Here is a 22,221-nt window from a genome sequence, read left to right on the forward strand (position 1 = left end):
CAATGTAGCAGTGGACGCACATGCACCTCCAGTCTATTAATTTTTAATGGGAGTACTGGAAATAGCTGAAGTACAGTACTCAGCTATCTCCAAAGCTCCCATTGAAAAGGGGGCCCAACTGCGTCCACAATTACATTCTTAAAAAAACACCCCCTTTCTCAGGAAGGAAGGTGAAGTCAAGTGTTCATAAAGTGCCTATGTCATGTATAATATGAGCGGCTGATTCAGGAGCATCCCAGAGGGCCTGGATGATTCGCCCACCTGGATGCCAGGAGGTCCCCACTTTTTCCAGGAGCTTCCTGGATGTTTCGGGACACTTGACAAGTATGTAGTCAGCACTGACTGGTTTAAGCACATAGTGGGCTCCCTCTAATACAGCACTCCTTGTCCGCCAGGGATTGGATACTTGTGAGTGGTATGTTTTCTTACAATGGTAGCGGGGTTCCCTATGGACAGGTGCTCGGGTAAGATTCTACTGCCTCTGGGTCAACATTCACAGAAAACCTGGCACTTCAAAGATGATGCTCCCTTTTCTTTATGCATGTGTGTATGTATGTGTGTAAGAGACACAAGACGTTTTTTGGAACTTTTTATCTCTATGAACATGTGCACATTGAGGACAGATAAGAGCCGGGAGGGGCAGGCACAGATCTAGCACACTGCAGCAGGCAACTGCACAATCCACACTACTGATCCCAGCACCCCCATGGTATTACTGACAGTACAGAGTAGTATTTACACACATGTACAGAGAGTGGAGGAAGAAACTGCGCTGAACTATACAGGCCATGCCTGTTACTACACATGCGTGTCCTGTTTAGTAGCAAACATCAAGAGGACGGGTGTAGAGCAGAAGAAAGACGCTACATTCATCTGTAAGTGAGTTTATATTGAAAGGCAGATAATGTGGGGCTTTCCTTATTGCACTTTCCATAACACTATCTTCAAAATACGTTGGTGGATATCCAGTGTGGTGTGGACAAGATAGGATGAGCTACAATATACACAAATAGCTTTGCAAAAAAAAAAAGTTTTTGTCATTCACACTAACACCATGGTGCAGATGACCCCTAAAAACATAGAGCTCAGCCTCCCTATAAGAAACCTCTGCTGTCTGCAGGTTACTATCTGCTCTAGCCTGCTTGTAAAGGATACAGAAATAAAACCTTAGAAGCGATTGATCTGTCATAGCAATAGTATTATATATAGATCACCTCCAGTCTTCAGCTTTCCTCGGATCAGACAATGGTCAGATGGATAACTAACGTCTATTAGGATCAATAGCAGGCATCATGAATTACACAAGGTTACCCAGAGGGGTTGGGTATTGACTGTTGGAGCCATCTGGCAATAAATGCAGGTATACCCTAGAGAGCCATCCTCAATAAACACTGGCACCACCCTCTCCACCCTGCAAGGCTCTAAGTCTCTATTGTTACTTCACAGGTGAGAGAGGAAGCAAACAGAATCCACAGGTATGTCGCACACCACTCCTTCCCATCCATTGTGAAAAATATAATATTTATAACAAGTTACTTTCTGTTATGTGCATAGGAATTGCAATAGCATAGACAATAGAGAGTCCTCTTGACCTCTTGATGATAGATTTGTATACAAAGATATTGACATAGAGATGTAGCAAGGTGGAATCTGTAATAGGTCACCAGACTCAGCAGTGCTGGCCAAATGGTATGGCAGAGTAGAGTTTAAACAGATCACTAGATGCAGCAGAGTTGGCCACAGGTATACAAGAGTAGCGTCCGAACAGGTCAGAGGATGCAGTAGAGTTGGCCACTAACATAATAGATTTGAGTCTAAACAGGTCACTTGATGCAGCAGAGCTGGAATCTAGTAACGCAGTATGGAGGCTGCAACAGATCACTATGCAGCCAGACTGACCACTGGTATTGCAGATTGGTCCAGCAGTATTAGAGCAGACATTAGAGAGGCCGTAGGATTCTGCTTGACCTGGGGTGAAAAAGTCCTGGAGTTGTGACATCTGTGAGCGCCTGGTTGCTGCAGCTGAGCTAGGCAGATCACTCACAGATATGATATGATGTAGAGATGATGTTCAATGTCATTTTAGAATCAATAATCATTTGACATAAATATGTGAAAACATAAGCCTTTTGAATAATTTCAAACGTTATGGACAAAGAATATGAGCTGCTAGTTGTGTACTGCTCCATGAAAGGTATTCTCTGCCTACAAATCTCCAGATACTCAGAAAATACTGTACCATCCCTCCTATTTCCTTGCACTTAGTAAACAGTGACAGATGTTTATATTCAATGAAAGAGACATATATTTTGCATTTCTTGGTAGATGAGTGGATATCTGCTGACACTCAGTCTCTGGTTTTGCACAGTAAGGTAGTTGAAACATAGGGAAGTTTACAGAAAATACCTATTAGCATATAGATGCGTAGGAAATGTTGGGCATATCATTGCAGCTTTATATAACACACCTGGCGTTCTAGTTCTATTTATGTATTTTAGCCCAGTCCAGCGAGTATCTAAACAGTATTTTACAATATCCAGTGTATAGTGAGGGTGTTATTTGTCATAAAATTCCAGACGTCCTGAGTTACAGTTGTTCAAGGATGAGATCTCTCTGATCCATTCAGGTAATGTGCTATGACCTATTCTATGTCTCAGTATGATTCCAGGGATACCAAATTGATTTTGTTTTATTTATATTTTAACCCCTTAACAAAAATTTAAAACTTTATAACAATTTTTTTTTCTAACAGTCGCCATACTCTGACACCAGTAACTTTTTTTTTTATATTTCTGTGCATGGGGGATGTATAGGGCATCTTTTTTTGCAGAGCCAGGTGCACTTTTTATCTCTAGGTGCACTTAGGTGCACTTTTTATGCCTCCTGAGGAAGCCTGAATAGGCGAAACGCGTAGAGGCGTCCTGGGCACAGTTTGTTGCGATCTGCATCTTGCTTCCTATACACCATGGCCACAGGTATATCACTTGTCCCTAATTCCTGGCTGTGATTACTTATAGTGGGATGTGATATTGTTGTGGGATATGTATGACACTCGTATTGGTTGGTTGGTTGTTAGTCCATATTAGCCTGGATACTATTGTCAGTGGGTTATCTACATCATATATTTAGTGCCTCTGTCCAGCACATATTTTGTGGTACAAAAGAATCTTTTCTGGTTCAAAATTGCACATATATATTGTTAGAAAGGCTACCTTCACTGTTTACCATACCCCCTGACATACAACTACCTTATCATCTCTTGATATACTCATATGCCATGATACCTGGTGTGTAGTTATATATATTTGTGTCTGTACATTTATCTTGTATACTTTGAAAGATTTACTATTTAGTACATACACTTTACTATTATGTTGTTGTTTCCTTGTCTGTATTGTTCAAATTGCTATTTCCATCTGCCCTGCTGAAATGAATTTTTAGTATTTATTTCAATAAAATTTATATATTTTATAGCTATTGTATTGGATTCATTTTTGACCACTATTTCTATGGTATGTTTAGGTGTTTGCTTTGTATGTGGTCTTTATATTCATGAGGAAATGGTTTAAGTGTTGGCACTTTTTAGCTTGGCAATTTTGGGGAATATCTATGGCTTTAATAACTTTTTATTCAAATTTTTATCAGAGGCAAAACTACGAAAAAACGGTGGTTTGACACTTTTGATTTGTTTTCTTGCTACAGCATTCACCTTATGGTAAATATTATTTCTATAATTTTGTAGACCTGGCATTTTCGGATACAGAGATACCTAATGTGTATGTGTTTCACAGTAATTTTTTTTTACTTATATATGTATTCTAGAGAAAGGGAAGTAATTTGAGCTTTTAATTCTATTTATTTTTTTTTTATATTTTTTTTTTATACTTTATTTATTAGACCCCCTAGGAGTCTTGAACCCCAGGTGGTCTGATCACTAATGCAATGCAATACAATGCTAATGCATTGCAATTCTTTGCAAAATACGGGCATTTGTATGACAGGCTGCATAAAGCAGCTTGCTATACAAATGAATGGCAGGCAAGCCTGGAAGCTTTCAATCGGCACCTAGCTATCATGGCAGTGTATCACCAAGCCCAAATCTTGTTCTGGGTGTCAATGATCCTTGCCATAATGGGCAAAGATCACGAGCATTAGATTTGGTCTCTGGATGTATAGTACAGCAGAGACCTGGGTGTCTAGGTTGGCACCTGAGCTCCTTAGCGACTGCCATATTTAAATACCCGACATCCGCTGTACAATTACGACAGATGTCAGGAAGGGGTTAAAGTGGATCCTGGGGATGGACAGTTTATTTGTGTCTTTTTGATATGAGAGGTTGGCAAAGATTATGGGATTTAAGACATTCTTTTAAGCTGTTTATAAATATGAAAGTCATTAAAGGGGCTCTATCAGCAAAATCATGCTGTATGAGCCCCACATATGCATGAATAGCCTTTAAAAAGGCTCTGTGTGCACAGCAAAGCCGGCTGCCGACTGCCAACTGCCTTTGCTGTCCGTGCTGCTGTAGGATGAGCTCTCCCAGCTCATCCCAGAGGCAGCAGCCGGCATACAGAAGAGACAGCAGCCGGTTTTCCTGTGCACACGGAGCACAGAGCACAGCTGCTGTGTCAGTGAAGTGGGGATCGCTAAGCCCCGCCCACGAAAGCTCTGCTAAGCCCTGCCCACCACGGCCAGGACGAACAGCAGCACCAGTGCTGCTAGGAAGATGGGAAAGGTAAGTATGATACCTTCTCCCCCTCCCCTCCCCTACACTACCTACAACCGGCAGTCATGCTGACGCTCCACTAAGGAAGTGCCGGCATGACTGCCGGTTGTAATAAGACATCCCCCGAAAATAAGACAGGTCCTATATTTAGGGCAACAATTTAATATAAGACACTGTCTTATTTTCGGGGAAACACGGTATGTAAATCATACCTTAGCGTGCACACTGGCCGGTGAACCATGGTCCAATGTCATCTTCTGGCACACCTACCTCTTCTTTCTTCTTCTTTAGGCGACGACCTCCAGTCCTGGCTCTTCCCTGGCTTCATCGTCGTCTTCGTCCGGCGGTGCAAATCCGATTGGTTCAAATCCAGCCTGTGTGCGCAGCAGCGCTCCCTCCGGAGCTACTGCACACGCACTGGCGCCATTTTCTCAATGGCAATGCGCACATGCCGGATTTGATCCAATCGGATTTGAACCGCTGGAAGAAGATGAAATGAAGCCAGGGAAGAGCCAGGATTGGAGGGCATCGCTGAAAGAAGAAAAAAGAAGAGGAAGGCGTGCCAGAAGATGACATCGGGTCGTGCACGACCGCCCAGCGTGCACGCTAAAGTATGATTTACATATATGTTTTTATAGTTTTATTTTAAAATGGGAGGGGGAAGATTAGCGGTGCCTGAATGGCCTTTTTAAAGGCTATTCACACATATGTGGGCCTCATACAGCATCATTTTGCTGATAGAGCCCCTTTAAGTCAATTTTAAGGCTAAGGAAAACCGCGGCAGCAACATATTGAAGTTTTTCCCACATTGCATTTCACAGAAAGTTTGCAGAGGTTTCCTCTGTGGACTTTCTGCTTCAATTATACCTATAAGGAAATTGCTGATGTTTCTGTAGGTATAATTGACATGCTGTGAAGTCACAATGTGTCTGCTACATGTAGAATCCCATCCACTACACAGTGACTGTAAAACGCTGTGTTTCCACCACGTGGGTACCGGCCTAAAAGTTATTCTGCATTTTACAGGCAGCCACTTCAGTGAGGGGAGGATGGAGGTTATGAGAGCATGTCGGGTTGTCTAGTTATTAACCTCGCTGCAGCATTTTAGACTAGCTCAGGCTGATGTATTTCTTTATATGGAAGATATGAGTATAGGGCATTAGATTAATTCAGAGTTGATGTTGTGAAGGCACGGACCACCGTGAAGAGATCTTCTGTTGGAATAAGGTGTTTGATTTTTGCAATGTTCCTCATGTGGAAGAAGATTTGATAATGGGGAGTACCTGGACCCTGAGAGACAGTTCGCCATCAATAACTACACCCAAGTTTTGCACATAGTTTTTGAGCTTTGAAGGGTTGTGGTTTTTAGGGATAGGGGTGTTGAATATACAGATTGCCCTTTTGTCATTAAACGTTGACCTCCAACCGTGAGAACTTCAGTTTTGTTTGGGTTCAACTTTAGCCATCTGGAATTCACTCATTCATGTGGGTCAACTAGGCACGAATTTATGGCTAGATATGAGTCATTGACTCCGGGTTTAAACACATAATGCTAAACTGTGGAATCCATCAACAAAGGATTCCATTGTAAGAATAAAAATGTACACATTTACACGTGCGTTCTCTTACCGGACTAATGGTGCTGCCGATCAGTTTACCAACAGTTCCTTACATCTTTTATGTAGTATAAAAGATACAGTTTATTGGCATCTCATTGCCCAGTGTGAATAGGGATGTGCTGACAATAATCCATAATAATTAGAGATGAGCGAGTAGTATTCGATCGAGTAGGTATTCGATCGAATACTACGGTATTTGAAATACTCGTACTCGATCGAGTACCACTCGCTATTCGAATGTAAAAGTTCGATGCAGAACCAGCATTGATTGGCCGAATGCTATACAGTCGTCCAATCAACGCTGGTTCTTCTCCTACCTTTAGAAGTCTTCTCCGTGCAGCTTCCCCGCGCCGTCTTCCGGCTCTGAATTCACTCTGCCAGGCATCGGGCCCGGGCAGAGCTGACTGCGCATGCCCGCACTACATTTTCTTGTAGTGCGGGCATGCACAGTCGGCTCTGCCCAGGCCCGATGCCTGGCAGAGTGAAAGAAGAGCCAGAAGATGCCGCGGGGACGCTGCACGGAGAAGACTGCACGGAGGATCCAGCCCAACCCTCACTCGTGGACTTGGTAAGTGTAATTTGATTGAACGTTGCCTACCCCTGAAACGAGCATTTTCCCCCCCCATAGACTATAATAGGGTTTGATATTCGATTCGAGTAGTCAAATATTGAGGGGCTACTCGAAACGAATATCAAATATCGTTTTTACATTTTACTGTTCTCTCATCTCTAATATAATGTGTAATAGAGTGATACAAATGAGCGCCAATTGTCAGCACTCATTCTCATCCAATAGGACCTTTAGATGGGACTCCACAGAGAAGGCTTTTTACAACATGTAATAGGTACAACAGTGATGAAAATAAATAATCGATTCATCTGATTTTCTAACTGGTTATCAGAATAAGAATACAATATGAAGTGAAGGCTACTGTAGTATAGACAGTACACATTTCAGGGATGTGACACATGCAGCATTGCAAAATGTAGTTCTAATAATAAGATATTTACATACAATCAGATATTGAAGGGGTTTAGGATAGGTAATAAAGTGAAAATTGGCAGGGTTTAACAACTGGACCCGCACTGACTCTTCAACTGTTTGAAGAGACCATAGTGTTCGGAAGTGCACTATGGTCTTTTCCCACATCACCAAGCACAACATTATACTTTCAAGAGTGGCTGTGCTTGGTATTGCAGCTCAGCTCCTTTCACTTGGGTACGCTGTATGCTTATTAGGGTAAGGCTGCCAATCACTGAGGGAGACCCCACTAAACACAGAAAAAACCCCCCAGATTTTAATAAAAAAGTTACAAGTCTACTCAACTTTTGCTCTATAATTTGATGTTGATTGTATAGTATTTTCATGGTGGACATTCCCTATAAACTTCTATTGATATGATTGTCCTATAGCTTAGAGTGACCAGTAGCTGAAGTCTATGAGTAGTGCTAAAGAAGTCTGGGTGCTTTACACATCAATTTCATTCGAGAAAAAACTAGCGGTCCAAGATCTCAGATTTTATGATCTTCTCAGACGCATCTAACATGTCAGAAGATCACAGGCTGATTTCCTCTGTGATGAATATTTCACTTTTGAAAGACAGAATACAACATGACTTCTTCAAGAGTCAACAATGTTCTTAAGAAAAAGGGTAGGATAGGGATTGAAAGACATTATTTGCTGATTTATAAAATATTAAAGTATACGCAACCATTCAGAATGCAGGTTTGTTTGTTTTTTTGCTTTGACTCATCAGCAGATGTTCTTAATGTTTAGTATTTTAAGGACGTAATAATTATACATTATTCCCAATTGGAGTGTAAAATTACCAGATTTCTCTGGGGTCATTTGTGTTGTCTGTGTTATATGATTGTCATTCCCTCACCATTAGATGTGTCTGAATGGAAGTGCTAAAACAACTATTAAAAACACGATATGTAGCGCTCGTAAACTCACTGAGCAGGTAATACATTACACTGCTTATGTACAGAGATTCAGTAAAACTGCTGCAATGTCTGTGTCATACACACTTCATTGTTCATTGTCTGTTTATCGCAGTTGGCAGACATAACATTGTTGTGATTGGACTATAAATATGTAAGGCTGAGGCCTCATTTACACGTCCACATCTGCAATCCATGATTTTGTCTGTGATTGCAAATCAATTTTTATATTTTAATTTTGCTATATTTTAATGTCTCTGGGTCCATGAAATATGGATGTCACACGAATTTCATTTGTTTTCTTTACACAGACCCAAAGACATTTATTGATGTGATGCATCAGTGAAAAAAAAAAGACATACTAATGTTGTTTTTTTTGGACTTATAGCCTGAAAAAAGGCACTGAAGTCTGAATAAAAACATTAAAATGAATGGGTACATACGGCACTCATGAGGCTGTCATACGTACATGAAATACAAACATGATTTATTTTATTTTATAAAACTGAACATGTCCTATTGCTCATTTTTTGGCTCTTTTTATTGGGGAGTTTCAATGTCCACAATTATACCTATATAGAAACTGACAGATTTCCAAAAACTCAACGGTTCACACCAGCGTTGGCTCTACATATGGAGATTCCATTCCCCTCTCAGCTTGAAAAATGCAGCAGCGCTTTTTTTCAGCATTTTCGGGAGGAAACCACACGGACCGCATTAAAGTCTATGGGGTCTGTGGGTAACCACTTTTTTAAGCAGATTAGATTTCCATTCGGGGGTCCCCAAGAGGACCCCCGAACGGAAACCCAAACGCAGATGCGAAGCTAGCCTTAGACTAGTTGTAGACAACTGTGTGTATTTTGCGGTCAGCAAACTAGTAATTAGTCTTCAGATTTTGTGGACAGATGGACAGAGCGTCTTCAGTGTTTCTTCAACAACAGTGAAGTAAATCCGCAAAAAATGACAGCATGTCTGCAGTGTGCCATCAGTGTGTGATCCTAGTTTGTGGATCCGCCAAACCGCCCCCCCCACCCCCCCCCCCCACAGGAGACAGCTAATGATATCCCCAGCTTGTCCGCAAAAATAGGCGGCACACTGATAACACACTGACTACATCCATGTGCCATCCTAGGTTTTTAGTCTACCATAGGCTTCTATGGACGAGTCAGTTCTGCAAACACTGAGCAGTGGAAATCACGGTTGAGAGCATGTACCCATAGAAATGAATGGGTTCAGTGTGCTATCACATTGAAAAACACGGATAGCACACTGATCTTGCCCATGGTAGTCTTCAAGGGGCCTTACGCCGGTTGCAGACCACCGTGCTGCAACCAGTCTGTCGCGATTTAAAAGCATGGGCTGCACACGGGAAAAACAGGGATGTCCCCATGTGCCGTCTGTGCACAGGCTGTGCTTCCGTGGCTCCTTTCATTAAATGAATAGGAGCCATGGAAGCAGGGGCTGCAAAGTAGGACAGGAATAGGACGATCGTAACCCCCATTGAAATCAATGGGATATTTTTGAGCGCGCAAACTCTGACACGCCGTATACGTGCCAGATCGCTCTCCACTTTACTCCATGTGAATTCCCCCTTAAAGTGTATAGCACTGTGCATGTCCACGTAATGATCTGAGTGCTGGTGGATACTAATGCTCATTCACTCTATCCATAGACAGGTCTGAGAAAAGTGATCGGGATCGGAATTCCGATTGCGATCGTGAAATTTTCTTGATCTCCCATCGGAATCCGATCTTTTCCGATCCCGATCGCTCAACCCTACTCACTGCTTGAAACATTTCATGTAATTATATGATATATGCTGTTTTGCAGTTTTATAGATCTCCCCAATGTCATGAACGCAATTGTAGTGCCAGATACAAAAAAGAATGACATCAAATTGATGTTCATGTGGATGCCAGCAGCTGACATTGTTTATTACAAAACTGTATTGAAGATAAAATAATTTGTTATACAATTTCCAGTTTCTTGTGCAATAGTAACTGCAGAAACATGTAATACTAATAACAGCAATGTTTTTCACATAAAAAGCTTCTATTATTCATATTAACACTTACAAGTTCTAGGCCTCACCTGTTAATACTTATCTATTTAATTCCAATTATCATTGTTGTTTGTGAAAACAAATAAATATAATTAGTAGAGATGAGCGAACAGTGAAATATTCGAGATTCGTTTCAAGTAGGGTCTCAATATTCGACTACTCGATCAAATATCAAATTTCATTATAGTCTATGGGAAAAAATGCTAATTTCAGGGGAAACCACTATTCGAATAAAGGAGAGTCACCAAATCCACGAATAGCAGGAGGAGAGTGTTTAGGAGGAGAGCTGTGCAGTTAAAGCGCACGGATCCCATTATAGTCTATGGGGTCTGTGCACTTTAACTGCACAGCGCTTGCAGTTTCGCTGATAAAAAGTCAGCTCCCTCGTAACAGCAAGCTGCCAGCTCTCCTGACTAGCAAGGACGAACCTGCAGCAAATCAACGCTGGTTCTGCAACAGGCTCGTCCTTGCTAGTCGGGAGAGCTGGCAGCTTGCTGTTACGAGGGAGCTGACTTTCTCATAGGAATGAATAGACCAGTGTTGATTGGCCAGTGTACAGCATTTGGCCAATCAACGCTGGTTCTGTCGGAGGCTCGTCTGTGAGGAGGCGGAGTCTAAGATCAGACCACAATGGAGACTGCTGTGGACCGATCTTAGACTCCGCCTCCTCACAGACGAGCCTCCGGCAGAACCAGCGTTGACTGGCCGAATGCTGTACACTGGCCAATCAACGCTGGTCACTTCATTCCTATGAGAAAGAGAGTCAGCTCCCTCATAACAGCAAGCTGCCATCTCTTCTGACTTGCAAGGACAAGCCTGCTGCAGAACCAGCATTGATTTGCCGAATGCTATACACTGTATAGCATTCGGCCAATCAACGCTGGTTCTGAATCCAATATTTACTGCGAATAGCTAGTAGTATTCGATCAAGTACGAATATTTTGAATGCCGTAGTATTTGATCGCTCATCTCTAATAATTAGAATAAAATGTAAATCACTTTTACAACTCAATTTTGTTTGTTTAAAGGTTATCTGAGCCTAGTTTTCCCCATTCATTATCTTATTGCAAAGCCAAAAGGTTATATCTCCACAGAAAAAGTGATGACATTTGATGTTTTCTGAAACAATAAGGTTCTATCTTCAAAAGTCATTGCTTATATTAAGTAAAGTATAAACAATTTAGATTAAAAAAACCCTTCCTATATTTACTTTCATTATTTATGTACAGTAAAAAAAAAATAAAAAAAAAAAAAAAATCAGCATGATTCACTTATTTATTTATCAATTATAACTTCCAAAACTTCAAGATCAAGTTTCCATAAAATAGGTTGTGTGGTGATAGAACCCTTTTGATCTAACACAGCGAAATATGTATCTGCTAATAACCAAATCTGTATGGAGACAGATGAGTTGTTTACAGAAACAAATATTGGCAATTTGGACTTCAATATTCCTGATTCCCTGACAAAGAAACCCCTGCCGGAGATGTTTGGCAGCAGCTTGTCTCCCTCTCTTGCCCCATAATGATTATAGATCAACCAAAGGGAAGTGTTTACTGGGAAGAAAACCTCCTGATACACCATTATCTGTAGTATGTAGCCAAATATAATGATTTATTAGTAACGTCATGCACTATACGAATGCAATGTATTTGCCAAATAATGTTACAATGTTTATGAAGAGACAAAAGTAAAGATACAGGGTGCAGCAGGAAAGTGATCCCTGCTCATTGGGCTTGAAAACTAAAGTAGTAGGTAAATTCTAGAAAATGGAGACAATTGTAAGCAAGGATAAGCCTGCACTGTAGACTGAGTACAGTCAACATTACGATTCCCGATAAATAATTCTTTCATCTGGTGTTTCTCTGTACAAGTGTATCTGTATACCGCTATGGTAATAATCAACTATAGCACGGTTGTGACATCTGCTGGAGAAAAAGCATAATACAATTCACATGATAACCGAAAGATAGACTTTATGCACATACAAATAGTATGAACTAAAGGTTAAAGCAATCAGCTTAATTACATATAATGTATCCACACCGGGATATTGAAACACACAAAGTGTCTGTGTTAACAGTCCCAATAGATTTGATGGGATGTTTTCAGATGGCAAAGTCTACAGTCTAATATTACATCACCTTGCAAATACAGAAGGGCAGCATTATGATTTCTGCCTGTTAAAAATTATATAAATGTATATCATAGTAGTGTACATTTTTATTTATAACAACAAAATGGAATACATTTTGAATTCCTATCATAAAAACTAAATTGTTTTGTTTTCTTTTTAACTTCCTAAAGTTTATAATGAGTGAAAAATCAGCCAGCGGAAAAACCAGCGAAGGGCATGAAGGAATGGAGACCGATGTAGCAAAAGAAGATCCCAGACCCCAGAAGCAGTTGGTATGGCTTTCACAATCTAATTTTCTGTTCTACTCAATCCATTCTGGAATTCACACAAAAACTCGATATTCAACATTTTTTTTTTTTTTTACTACATCATAGCTCATTGCTATGGCTACAAATGTGAGAAAATAACAATATTCTGTACTACAGTATATGTAACGTTGTGTATTTACTTCAGGAAAGACTAGACAGTCTAAAATACACCGGATTTATCAGGGCTGTAGAGTTGGAGTTGGGACTTTTTCACTTTAATAGAACTTCAGTCACTGGGTTTATTTTAATATAACTTTTTTATATTTTCATATATAGAACAGTGTGAGTGTTTGATCTATGGAGATGAGCTGTAGTTTTTATTGGTAACATTTTGTGGTACATATGACTACTTACTGTGAGTCCAGACAGAACGCAGAAAATATTCCCGATAAATGGACTGTATTTTCCAGACTGTAAAATTCCATGAACAGCTGGCCTTATGCTCTGTTCACATCAGCGTTTGGATTCCGTCTGGGGGAGTCTGCATGGGGCCCCCCCCGAATGGAATCACAAACGCAAGTGCAAAGCGCTGTGCTGTAAAAGTGCACAAACCCCTTAGACCAGGGGTGCCCAATACGTTGATCGCGATCTACCGGTTGATCGCAATGGATGTATGGGTCAATCGCGGGATGCAGCCAGGGATCCCCGGTGTCTGCTTGTTCACAGTGCAGGCTGAGAGTCGAACGTCGCTGTCTCCTGCTCTCACGCTCCCCGGCCCCGCCCACATGCCCACCCCCGCCCACAGAACGCCCCGCCCCCGCCCACAAGAAGTGGGTAGTAGATCTTTCGACTTGGTTATGTTATAAAGTAGCTCACATGCTGACAAAGTGTGAGCACCCCTGCTTTAGACTATAATGGGGTCAGTGTGCTTACTTGCAGATGTCCGCAGGGATCGTGCGGACAGGAAAGTAGTTCCCAATCTACTTTCCTGTCCGCATGATTTGTGTGGGCAGCGCTCGGCAAGCACACAGACCCCATTATAGTCTATGGGGATCCATGTGCATTTACAGCACAGCGCTTACAATTGCGTTTGTATTCCGTTCAGAGGGGTCCCCATGCAGACTCCCCCAGACGGAATACAAACTCTGATGTGAACCAGGCCTTACTTGCATACCACTGAAAATGGTAATAGAGAAAAACACTGCGTAAAACCCTGCCTGACAGCCAGGGTATAGTAGTTACAGGTTGGAAGAGGTAGCAATTGCTACTGCACCCTGGAGGCTTAGCACCTGGTAAGTGGGAGCCCCATTATAGATTTAGTATTGGTGACCAGGAGCTTCAAGTTATACCTTTGCTGTCAGCTGTTCTAGATCTGTCAGCATCACCAGAATTGTGCTCAGCAAACCTTATGGATTGACTTAAAGACATGACAACTGTATGACCGTTACAGTATGTATTATCCTGCAATATAGTAATAAATTGTAGCTCCGACTTAGAGTCCTCATGTAAGCAATCCAAGGGAAAAAGAAAAAAAGAAATAAAAGAAATATAGCAGATTAAGTATTAACTCTGTACTAAGAAAGGCTTGGGGGAGATATATGGTGGAGATCAGGCTGTGTTAGGCACAGATCACATTTATAACCTCTATTGCTATTGTTTTTACAGCAAATTGAGAGACAATTGAAATGTTTAGCCTTTCAAAATCCAGGACCTCAGGTTGCAGACTTTAATCCTGAAACTCGAAAACAAAAGAAGAAAGCCTATATGTCTCAGATGAATGGATATTACACTACCAACAAGTAAGGGCACTAGATATTGTATACTGTAAATGGATTATTTTACAAAAAATAAACATGACATTCCCACCGAGCTGAATCTGTCCAACAAAAAGAAAAAAAAATGCTCCAAATAATTAAAGAGGACATGTGTACAATATAGTGTAGAACATACATACATATGCTATCATATGGGGCGTACTGTTATTCCTTAGGTAAATAAACAGTATCCTCACATTCCAACAAAGGCCTCTAATCCAGCCAAACCAGTTCTCTGCTCTGCACTGATGAAGGAAAATCACCCCGAAATAGCTGTCAGCAAAGAAGTGTCTGGTTTGGCTGCAAGTTACATTAATTTGTCAGCAATGAAACCATAGACTATAATGGGGCTTGTGTGCTTTCCACGGAACATGCGGACAGAAAAGTACTTTATGATCTACTTTCAAGTCCACATGACCCGTGAGGGCAGCGTGCGGAAAGCACACAGACCCCATTATAGTCTATGGTGTCCATTTGGTTTCACTGCTCACCGCTTTTCAATGCGTTTGGTATTCCGTTTGGGGGAGTCCCCATGCAGACTTCCCGAACGGATTACCAAACGCAGATGTGAACCAGGCGTAAGTCTGACCTATCAAACTGTGGTTCTGGTTTTATATGCTTCAGTCAGGTGACAGACTCCCATTAATGGCACAACCCCTTTAAGATTGAATTATTACACAGAATAGCTGGTAACTGTCTGATATGTGGGGGAAAAACTGCTGAAATCTTGATCACTGAGGTTCCAAGTTCTCTGCTTAAATGGATTGACAGCTGAGCATGTCCACTGCAACTCCATTCAGAGTACATGGGACTGCCAATTGGGTTCTAGCAACTGGACCCCACAAACAGACACTAATCACTTTTACTGTGGCTATGTGATTAATCTTAGGACATCCCCTTTAATAACATTAGCCCATACTGTAGCACATCGACTAATCTCTGACATCTTATATCATTTAACATGTTATGTCTTTCTCAGGGTTTCGCTTAAAAAATATGACAAGCAAGGTAAACTCTTGTGTAATAACCGGGACCTGTGTGACTGTCTGGAGGAGAGCTGCCAAGGGTGTTTCTATCCATGCACTAAATGCAGCTCCAAAAAATGTGGACCAGAGTGTCGCTGCAACAGGAAGTGGGTCTATGACAGAATACAGACGGAGACTGGTGACATCATTAACAAGCTGCCGTTTTATGTTCCTAACTAATATGGTGAAAAATTTCCTTACAACTGTTTTGCTATATGATGAATTTACATATTTGTGTTGATATTCAGATATGCATAGATGATTAGGTTAAATCAGAAGGAACTTAAAGGGGCTCTATCATTGGGAAAAGTAATTTTTAACTAAGTACATACTTGCACAGCCTTTAGAAAGGCTATTCCACACCTACCTTTTGTATGTAAATCACCTCAGTGGTTTTTGAATGAGACCGTTTTTATTCATATGCTAATTAGCCTCCAATGTGCACTCCAGAAGTGTCGGTGAGCACCGTCTGCTATTCTCTATGTGTGTGAGAACAGAGTGATGAGTCATCAGCAACAGCAGCCTCTCTGCTCTCACACACATAGCAGAGAATAGCAAAGGGTGCACACAGACACTTCCGGAGTGCACACTGGAGGCTAATTAGCATATGAATAAAAACAGTCTCATTCAAAAACTACTGAGGCGATTTACATACAAAAGGTATGTGCGGAAAAGCCTTTTAAAGGCTGTGCAAGTATGTGCTTAGTTCAAAATGACTTTTCCCAATGAGAGAGCTCCTTTAAAAGCTGCTATGACCCTCACTATAGCCAAGAACAATCCAGATCAAAAAAACAATGGACAATCATGGAAGTGAATAGATATAGTTACAGAAAACTCCACTAACGGCCACCACCAGCATCTGTTATGGGTTGGTTGGGGTTTCAAGTCTTTTAGTACCTGTCATGACATTATTGGCACCACCCCATAGCTTACTTATGTTAAGTAATGTAAGTTCTAACATTTTCAGCTTTCTGTGTCTCTGAGTTCATATACAAGGTGTGTGTGTGTGGTGTGTGTGTGTGTGTGTGTGTGTGTGTGTGTGTGTGTGTGTGTGTGATAAATTCGCTAGCGGCTAATCTGTAACAATTTCTAGTTGCAGCACAGAGGTTGAGACTTAATAAAATCCTATTCACATGCTGCTTAAGAAACAGCCTGCAATGCAAACTGGCTTGAACTGCTTGAGTTTCAATCCCCAGTTTGTCAATTATTGCTGTGGGTTTTACCCACAGATTTCAACTTTTGCATTGCCCTGGGGGAGCTGCAGAGAAATCTGTAAGTGAGCCTCAGCAAAAACCACTCATTTTACAGTGAGTTCATGCCAAGGATATCTTATAGAGCAAAACACTACTGAAGATTCCTGCAGACATTCAGCAGTGTTTTTGTTGTGTGTGGCCATAGCTAAGGCAGCATTTTCAGTTCAGTTTACAACAAAGAGTCTTTCATATTTCAAATGTTGTATTTTTTAGGGATAAGAATGAACATATACAAGAGACTATGCAAACCTTTATTACAACAATACTTTGTGGTTATTTCTATGTCCTTTGTATTTTTTTATGAATCAGATTTATTTTTCAGAAAAATTACTATTTTTGTGTTATTGTATTGTAATTATGTATTTGTATTCTGCACAAGTTTTACATTTTGTATAAAGAAAGTTATGGTTTATATTATGTTCATTGTTTGATTATATTAATAATTTATATAGGTTGTTTTTATAAACATTTATATAACCAGAGTATTATTGTCTGTTTCTTAAATGCTTACTATACCGCCCAACTATGTCCATTAGAGATGAGAGAACACTGTTCAATCGAACAAATATTAGATCGAATATCAGGCCGTTTGAGGTATTCGATTGGAATCGAACACCACGAGGCAAATGCACTAAAAATTCATATCCCCCCCACCTTCCCTGATGCTTTTTTGCACCAAGAACTGTGCAGGAGAGGTGGGACAGGAACTCGACAATGGAGGCATCGGAAAAAAAATCGGAAAAAGTAATTGGCTGGCTAAATCAGCCAATTTAGACGAATGGTGGATTTAACATTCGATTAATTTGGGACTGTGAACTATGTGACTGTGAGACAGGGATAGATGTACAGACAGGGTTAGCTAGGGATTAGCTTTATTTAGGTGGGAATGTCACACACACGGCTCTTTGGGGCTCTATCTGGTCGAGATCCCTGTCAGCTTGCGATATGCGCGAGCTGACTTTTTCCCATAGGAATGCATTTACCAGCTGCACACTCAGCCCTGTTGCATCTCAGATGTAGCAGTGCTGAGGGTGCGGCAGTCTCTGCGCATGCACATGATTTCAATAGAAACCGCCGATGATGCAAGCGGTGAATAAGCAGGAGGAGGAGGGCTTGGAGGCAGTGGTGGGCGACCAGAAGGTATGACACAAGGGGGTGCACGGAACGCTCACCGAGCACGGTGGAGCTGATTTGCATCTCGATTTCCACGGTAATCAACAAAAATGGGGGGGGGGGGTGTCTATCTACAAACGATCTACTTATATGAAATGGTGTACCGTATACTTTGTGACCTGTAAGTTTTCAATTAGCTTGTATTAGTTTGTTTCTTTTCTACTTTGTAGATATTTTGTAAATGGATAAAACTCATTAAACTTCTATTGAAATAGAAAAATGCATAAACAAAGCAGCAGCTGCAGACAATGACAAAAACAGAATACAAATTTTTGAGGATTTGACCTCATGCATGCAGCAAACATAACTTTCTGCCTCATGAACACAAAATCCACAGCAAATGGAACAAAAAATATCAATTGATTTCAGAACCAGATGGGGCACCCGTATATGATACATCCAGCCGCCTACACTATGCGCCAATATTCGTGATTCACCACTACTGTTGCCATTGCCTCAAAAGGAGAAGTACCACTGCATAGAAGCAATCGTGTTGGATCTGGTATTTTTTTTAAGACTGAGTTTTTATACACAAAAACACATTATGGCTAAGGCCCCATATAGCGGGCCGTACTAAAAAAGCGCTGAAGGAAAAATTGTGGCGGCTATGCATCATTGTGTTTCACACAATGCTTTTTACAGAAAGTCTCTGAGGACTTTCTGCTTTAGTTACAGCTATAGGGAATCTGCTTGCATTTCTGTAGCTATAATTGACATGCTGCGATTTTCAAATCTGCAACAGTTTTTGAAATCTCATTGTGTCCGCTGCGCGTACTTTTTCAAAAGATGTGAATGTGATTCGCTAGTTTGTAGATTTTTTTGAATAAAACAAAGCCTAAGGAAACTTTCAGACAATTAAGGTACAAAACAGTTTTGAAAAAAAAGTTTATTTTATACAGCTGTCTTGTACCCTAGGGGCGCCCGTTATCAGGGATCTCCCATATGTTTAAGAATATGGAGGAATTTGTAAAAATGGTCAAAAATAGGACATGACTTATATTTTGACGGTCCGTGATAATGGACTGGTAATGTGAATAGATTTCATTCAATGATATTGAATCTAATGATGCTGTGCAACATCCGCTAAAAAAAAACAGAGTTCACACAGCCATTAATAACTCTTGTATGAATGCAGCCTTAGGTGCATACCTCTCAGTCATCCTAGATTCAGCGAGACAGTTCCAGATTCCGGGTGCTATCCCATGTCCCAGTTGGTGAGAGGATTGTTCTGGTATCAACTCATGCATGATAGTTAGATACAATGATGAAGCAGGAGCTGGCCACAGACAGATCGTTCCTCACTGCTCTGTGTGAAGAAAATCTGTGTGCTCCGGCCAAGGAGTTGCTGGCTCGATATAATTATGTCACTCATATTGTGCATGCAGTTCCCTGAACACTCCAGAGGGGGAGACATTAAACTGTGGGCAGATGCAGGGGTAACATTACACAGGAGGCAGATGAAGGGGGTCATTAAACTGGAAGTACATGAAAAGGGGACATTAAACTGGAGGCAGATGAAGGGAGACATTCAATTTGGAGGAACATGGAGGGGGCAGATGAAGGGGCAATAAACTGGGGCAGATAGAGGGTGGTATTAAACTGGGACAGATGAAGAGGAAGCATTAAATTGGAGACAGATGAAAAAGAACATTGAACTGGGGGGGGGGGCAGATAGGGCATAACATTGAACTGGAGGCAGCTGAAGGGGGACATTAAACTGGGTACACGTTGGAAGGTGACATTAAACTGGGTGGCAACTGGAGGAGGACATTAAACCATGCAGGTAGCTGAAGGGGGCATGTTTGCCTCTAGTTGTCCTCAGTTTAATGTCACTGTTCAGCCACCCCTATGGTTTAATGTTTAAACTGGGGCACAAGGAGAGGTACCGTGGGACAGTTGGACAGGAACATTATAATATGGGGACATATAATTTGTATGAGCATTATACTGTGTGGGCACATAGAAATATAAATGAGAGTGGGTGGGGTCAACATAGAAGTGGGTGGAATACGAAAATACAACAAAAGGGCATAAAAAGTAGAGGTAGATACTTAGAAGATCAATACATTTGCCCAAAACAAGGAAAGACTACCAAAAACATAGTATAAAAATATAACCAAAGTTTATTAGTGTATAAATACATAAAACACATATAAATCAAAAACATAGAAGAAAAAAGAAGAAAAACACATCCAAAATTAAACAGCATAGAGATAGGTATGGTGAATAGTATAAATAATCACAAAAAAGGGGGAATGCAAATCAAATGCCAATAAAATTTGCAAGTACCAATGTCATGTGTAAAGTGTAAAGTACAAACATAGCGGGGGGCGTGGCTAGCCGTGTATGGGAGCGGACGCATCTCCTGGAGCTCTCCGTGTCCTCGCTCTACATCTTACATCTACCGGCGCCATCCTGCTGCACAAACTTCTGGGCTGCCCTGAGGCTTTCCCCCGAGCCTCCGTCTGCTAAATTTGGGCGCCATCTGCCAGCTCCTGCGTGGTCCCGGGCGGTTTTGGATCCTGCGGCCTACTACACTGCTTGTGTCCGGCCGCCATCTTGGCCTCGCGGCCTACCCGGCTCCTCCAAATCTGCGCGGTGGCCTGACTGCAGCGGCTTACCTGTCTGTCTGTTCGGTCCCTCTTCATCCCGGTGGAGATCCTCTGGTGCCTCCTGGTGTTCTCCGTCTGCCGGTCTCCCCGTCTGCAGCGCTGCCTCCTCTTCATAACGCTGAGGCCGCCATCTTGGATTTGCGGCCCACCTCCCGGCTGGCTTCTCTGTAGGTGGTTGCCTCCTGTGGACCCTGCCTGCTGCTCTTCAGTGACCTGGCTCGGCGAGGTCCTCTGGTGTCCCTCCTCTGGTCTTCCTGATCCTCCTGCAACATCTGTGGAGACGTACAGCCTGCTCCTTCTGGAAGGCTTCACTGTATTGGGCCCTTGATCTACCTGCTGCCTGGCATCCCTGCATTGCCTGAAGTGGAGACACCTCACCCCCCCCCCTGCTGTCTGGCTCCTATCCTGACATTTTCTGCTGGGACATTCTGCTATCTCTGTGAGTACTCCCTGCTGTTTTTTTTTTTTTTGGACTTTCTTATCCTCTTCAGAGACATTCTTAGCAGGGAATTTTTGTTATTGTGAGCTGCAGTGGTGTGAAGGGAGTGCTGAGCCCCTACTCCACCATCAGGGGGGGCTCCTCACCTTCCTCCACTTGCTATGTGTTATATGCTCTGCAATATATCCCCACGGACCTAGCACTTCTCCCACTGCTCTTTTGGCACCTCATGGGTACCGGGTTTGATTATGGAACTGTGTGACCGCCTCATGTAAGGCCTGGTGATACTGCGAGTGTACCTTCATTACCCTCTATGGTCGCTTCTCATTGTGATATGTCCAGAAGACGTCCTAACACCTCTACTGCTTCTTCCCGCACCCCGGGCCGCTCTCTTACTCACTCACCATCAATTTCTACCTTCCTGTCCCGATCTGGAACCTCGGCTACAGGGTCTGGCACTGATGACATGGCTCCTCCATCTCCTCCGCTACGCCAATCGCAGCCACCTCCTTCACTGTCTGCCACCCTCCCTGGACATGACATGCAATCCTTGGACTCAACCTCCTTGCCCTGCTCGGCAGCCCATATTGCCTCTGCGGACTTTCAGCTACTTCGGGACCTTATTCAAGCTCTGCCCACTAAACAAGACCTGGATGCTGTAGTTTCCCGAATGGAACAATCCCAGGCACAGGCCCTCGGTGCGATCCAGTCTGATGTGTCTCAACTTACTACTAGGGCTGATGCTACTGATCAAACACTGTCCTCTCTGGAACAACGCCTGTCCGCAGTGGAGAGCAATCAAACCCACTCTGAGGCCCGTCTCCAGCATATTGCTTTGCTCCTGGATGACCAGGAGAACCGGGGTCGCAGAAATAATATTCGATTACGAGGAGTGCCAGAAAAAGGCCCTCAGGATGATCTGATCAGCCGTGTTAATGCCATTTTCAATATGGCGACTCAACGCCCGCTGGATGCTACCTTCATGATGGACCGTGTGCATAGAGTCCAACGATCTGGCCCGCTTGACCCTGCTAATCCTAGAGATGTTCTGTGTAGACTACATTACTTCACAGACAGGGAACACATCCTGAGGTGTGCCTGGGATATGGGATCGGTGCCTTTTGAGAATGCCTCTGTCAAGCTCTATCCTGACGTCTCATCCCGCACTT

At 42.2% G+C, this 22,221-nt stretch overlaps 1 protein-coding gene across 1 annotated transcript; it reads left to right on the plus strand.

The window, feature by feature from the left end:
- Positions 1-756: 756 nt before the first annotated feature.
- ARL14EPL (ARF like GTPase 14 effector protein like) lies at positions 757-15,836 on the plus strand. Its single transcript, XM_075272266.1, has 5 exons — positions 757-875; positions 1,447-1,475; positions 12,659-12,760; positions 14,402-14,535; positions 15,530-15,836. The coding sequence occupies exons 3-5, from the start codon at positions 12,665-12,667 to the stop codon at positions 15,753-15,755; spliced, it is 456 nt and encodes a 151-aa protein (XP_075128367.1). The 5' UTR covers positions 757-875; positions 1,447-1,475; positions 12,659-12,664; the 3' UTR covers positions 15,756-15,836.
- Positions 15,837-22,221: the final 6,385 nt, after the last annotated feature.

Source organism: Leptodactylus fuscus, chromosome 1 (genome assembly GCF_031893055.1).
Source record: "Leptodactylus fuscus isolate aLepFus1 chromosome 1, aLepFus1.hap2, whole genome shotgun sequence".
NCBI lineage: Eukaryota > Metazoa > Chordata > Amphibia > Anura > Leptodactylidae > Leptodactylus > Leptodactylus fuscus.

What these genes read in the sequence shown, in the direction of transcription:
- ARL14EPL (XM_075272266.1), top strand. Translation starts at nt 12,665, where the DNA reads ATGAGTGAAAAATCAGCCAGCGGAAAAACCAGCGAAGGGCATGAAGGA. An exon ending in CCAGACCCCAGAAGCAGTTG is followed by an intron (nt 12,761 to 14,401) that starts GTATGGCTTTCA and finishes TTGTTTTTACAG; the next exon opens with CAAATTGAGAGACAATTGAA. An exon ending in GGATATTACACTACCAACAA is followed by an intron (nt 14,536 to 15,529) that starts GTAAGGGCACTA and finishes TGTCTTTCTCAG; the next exon opens with GGTTTCGCTTAAAAAATATG.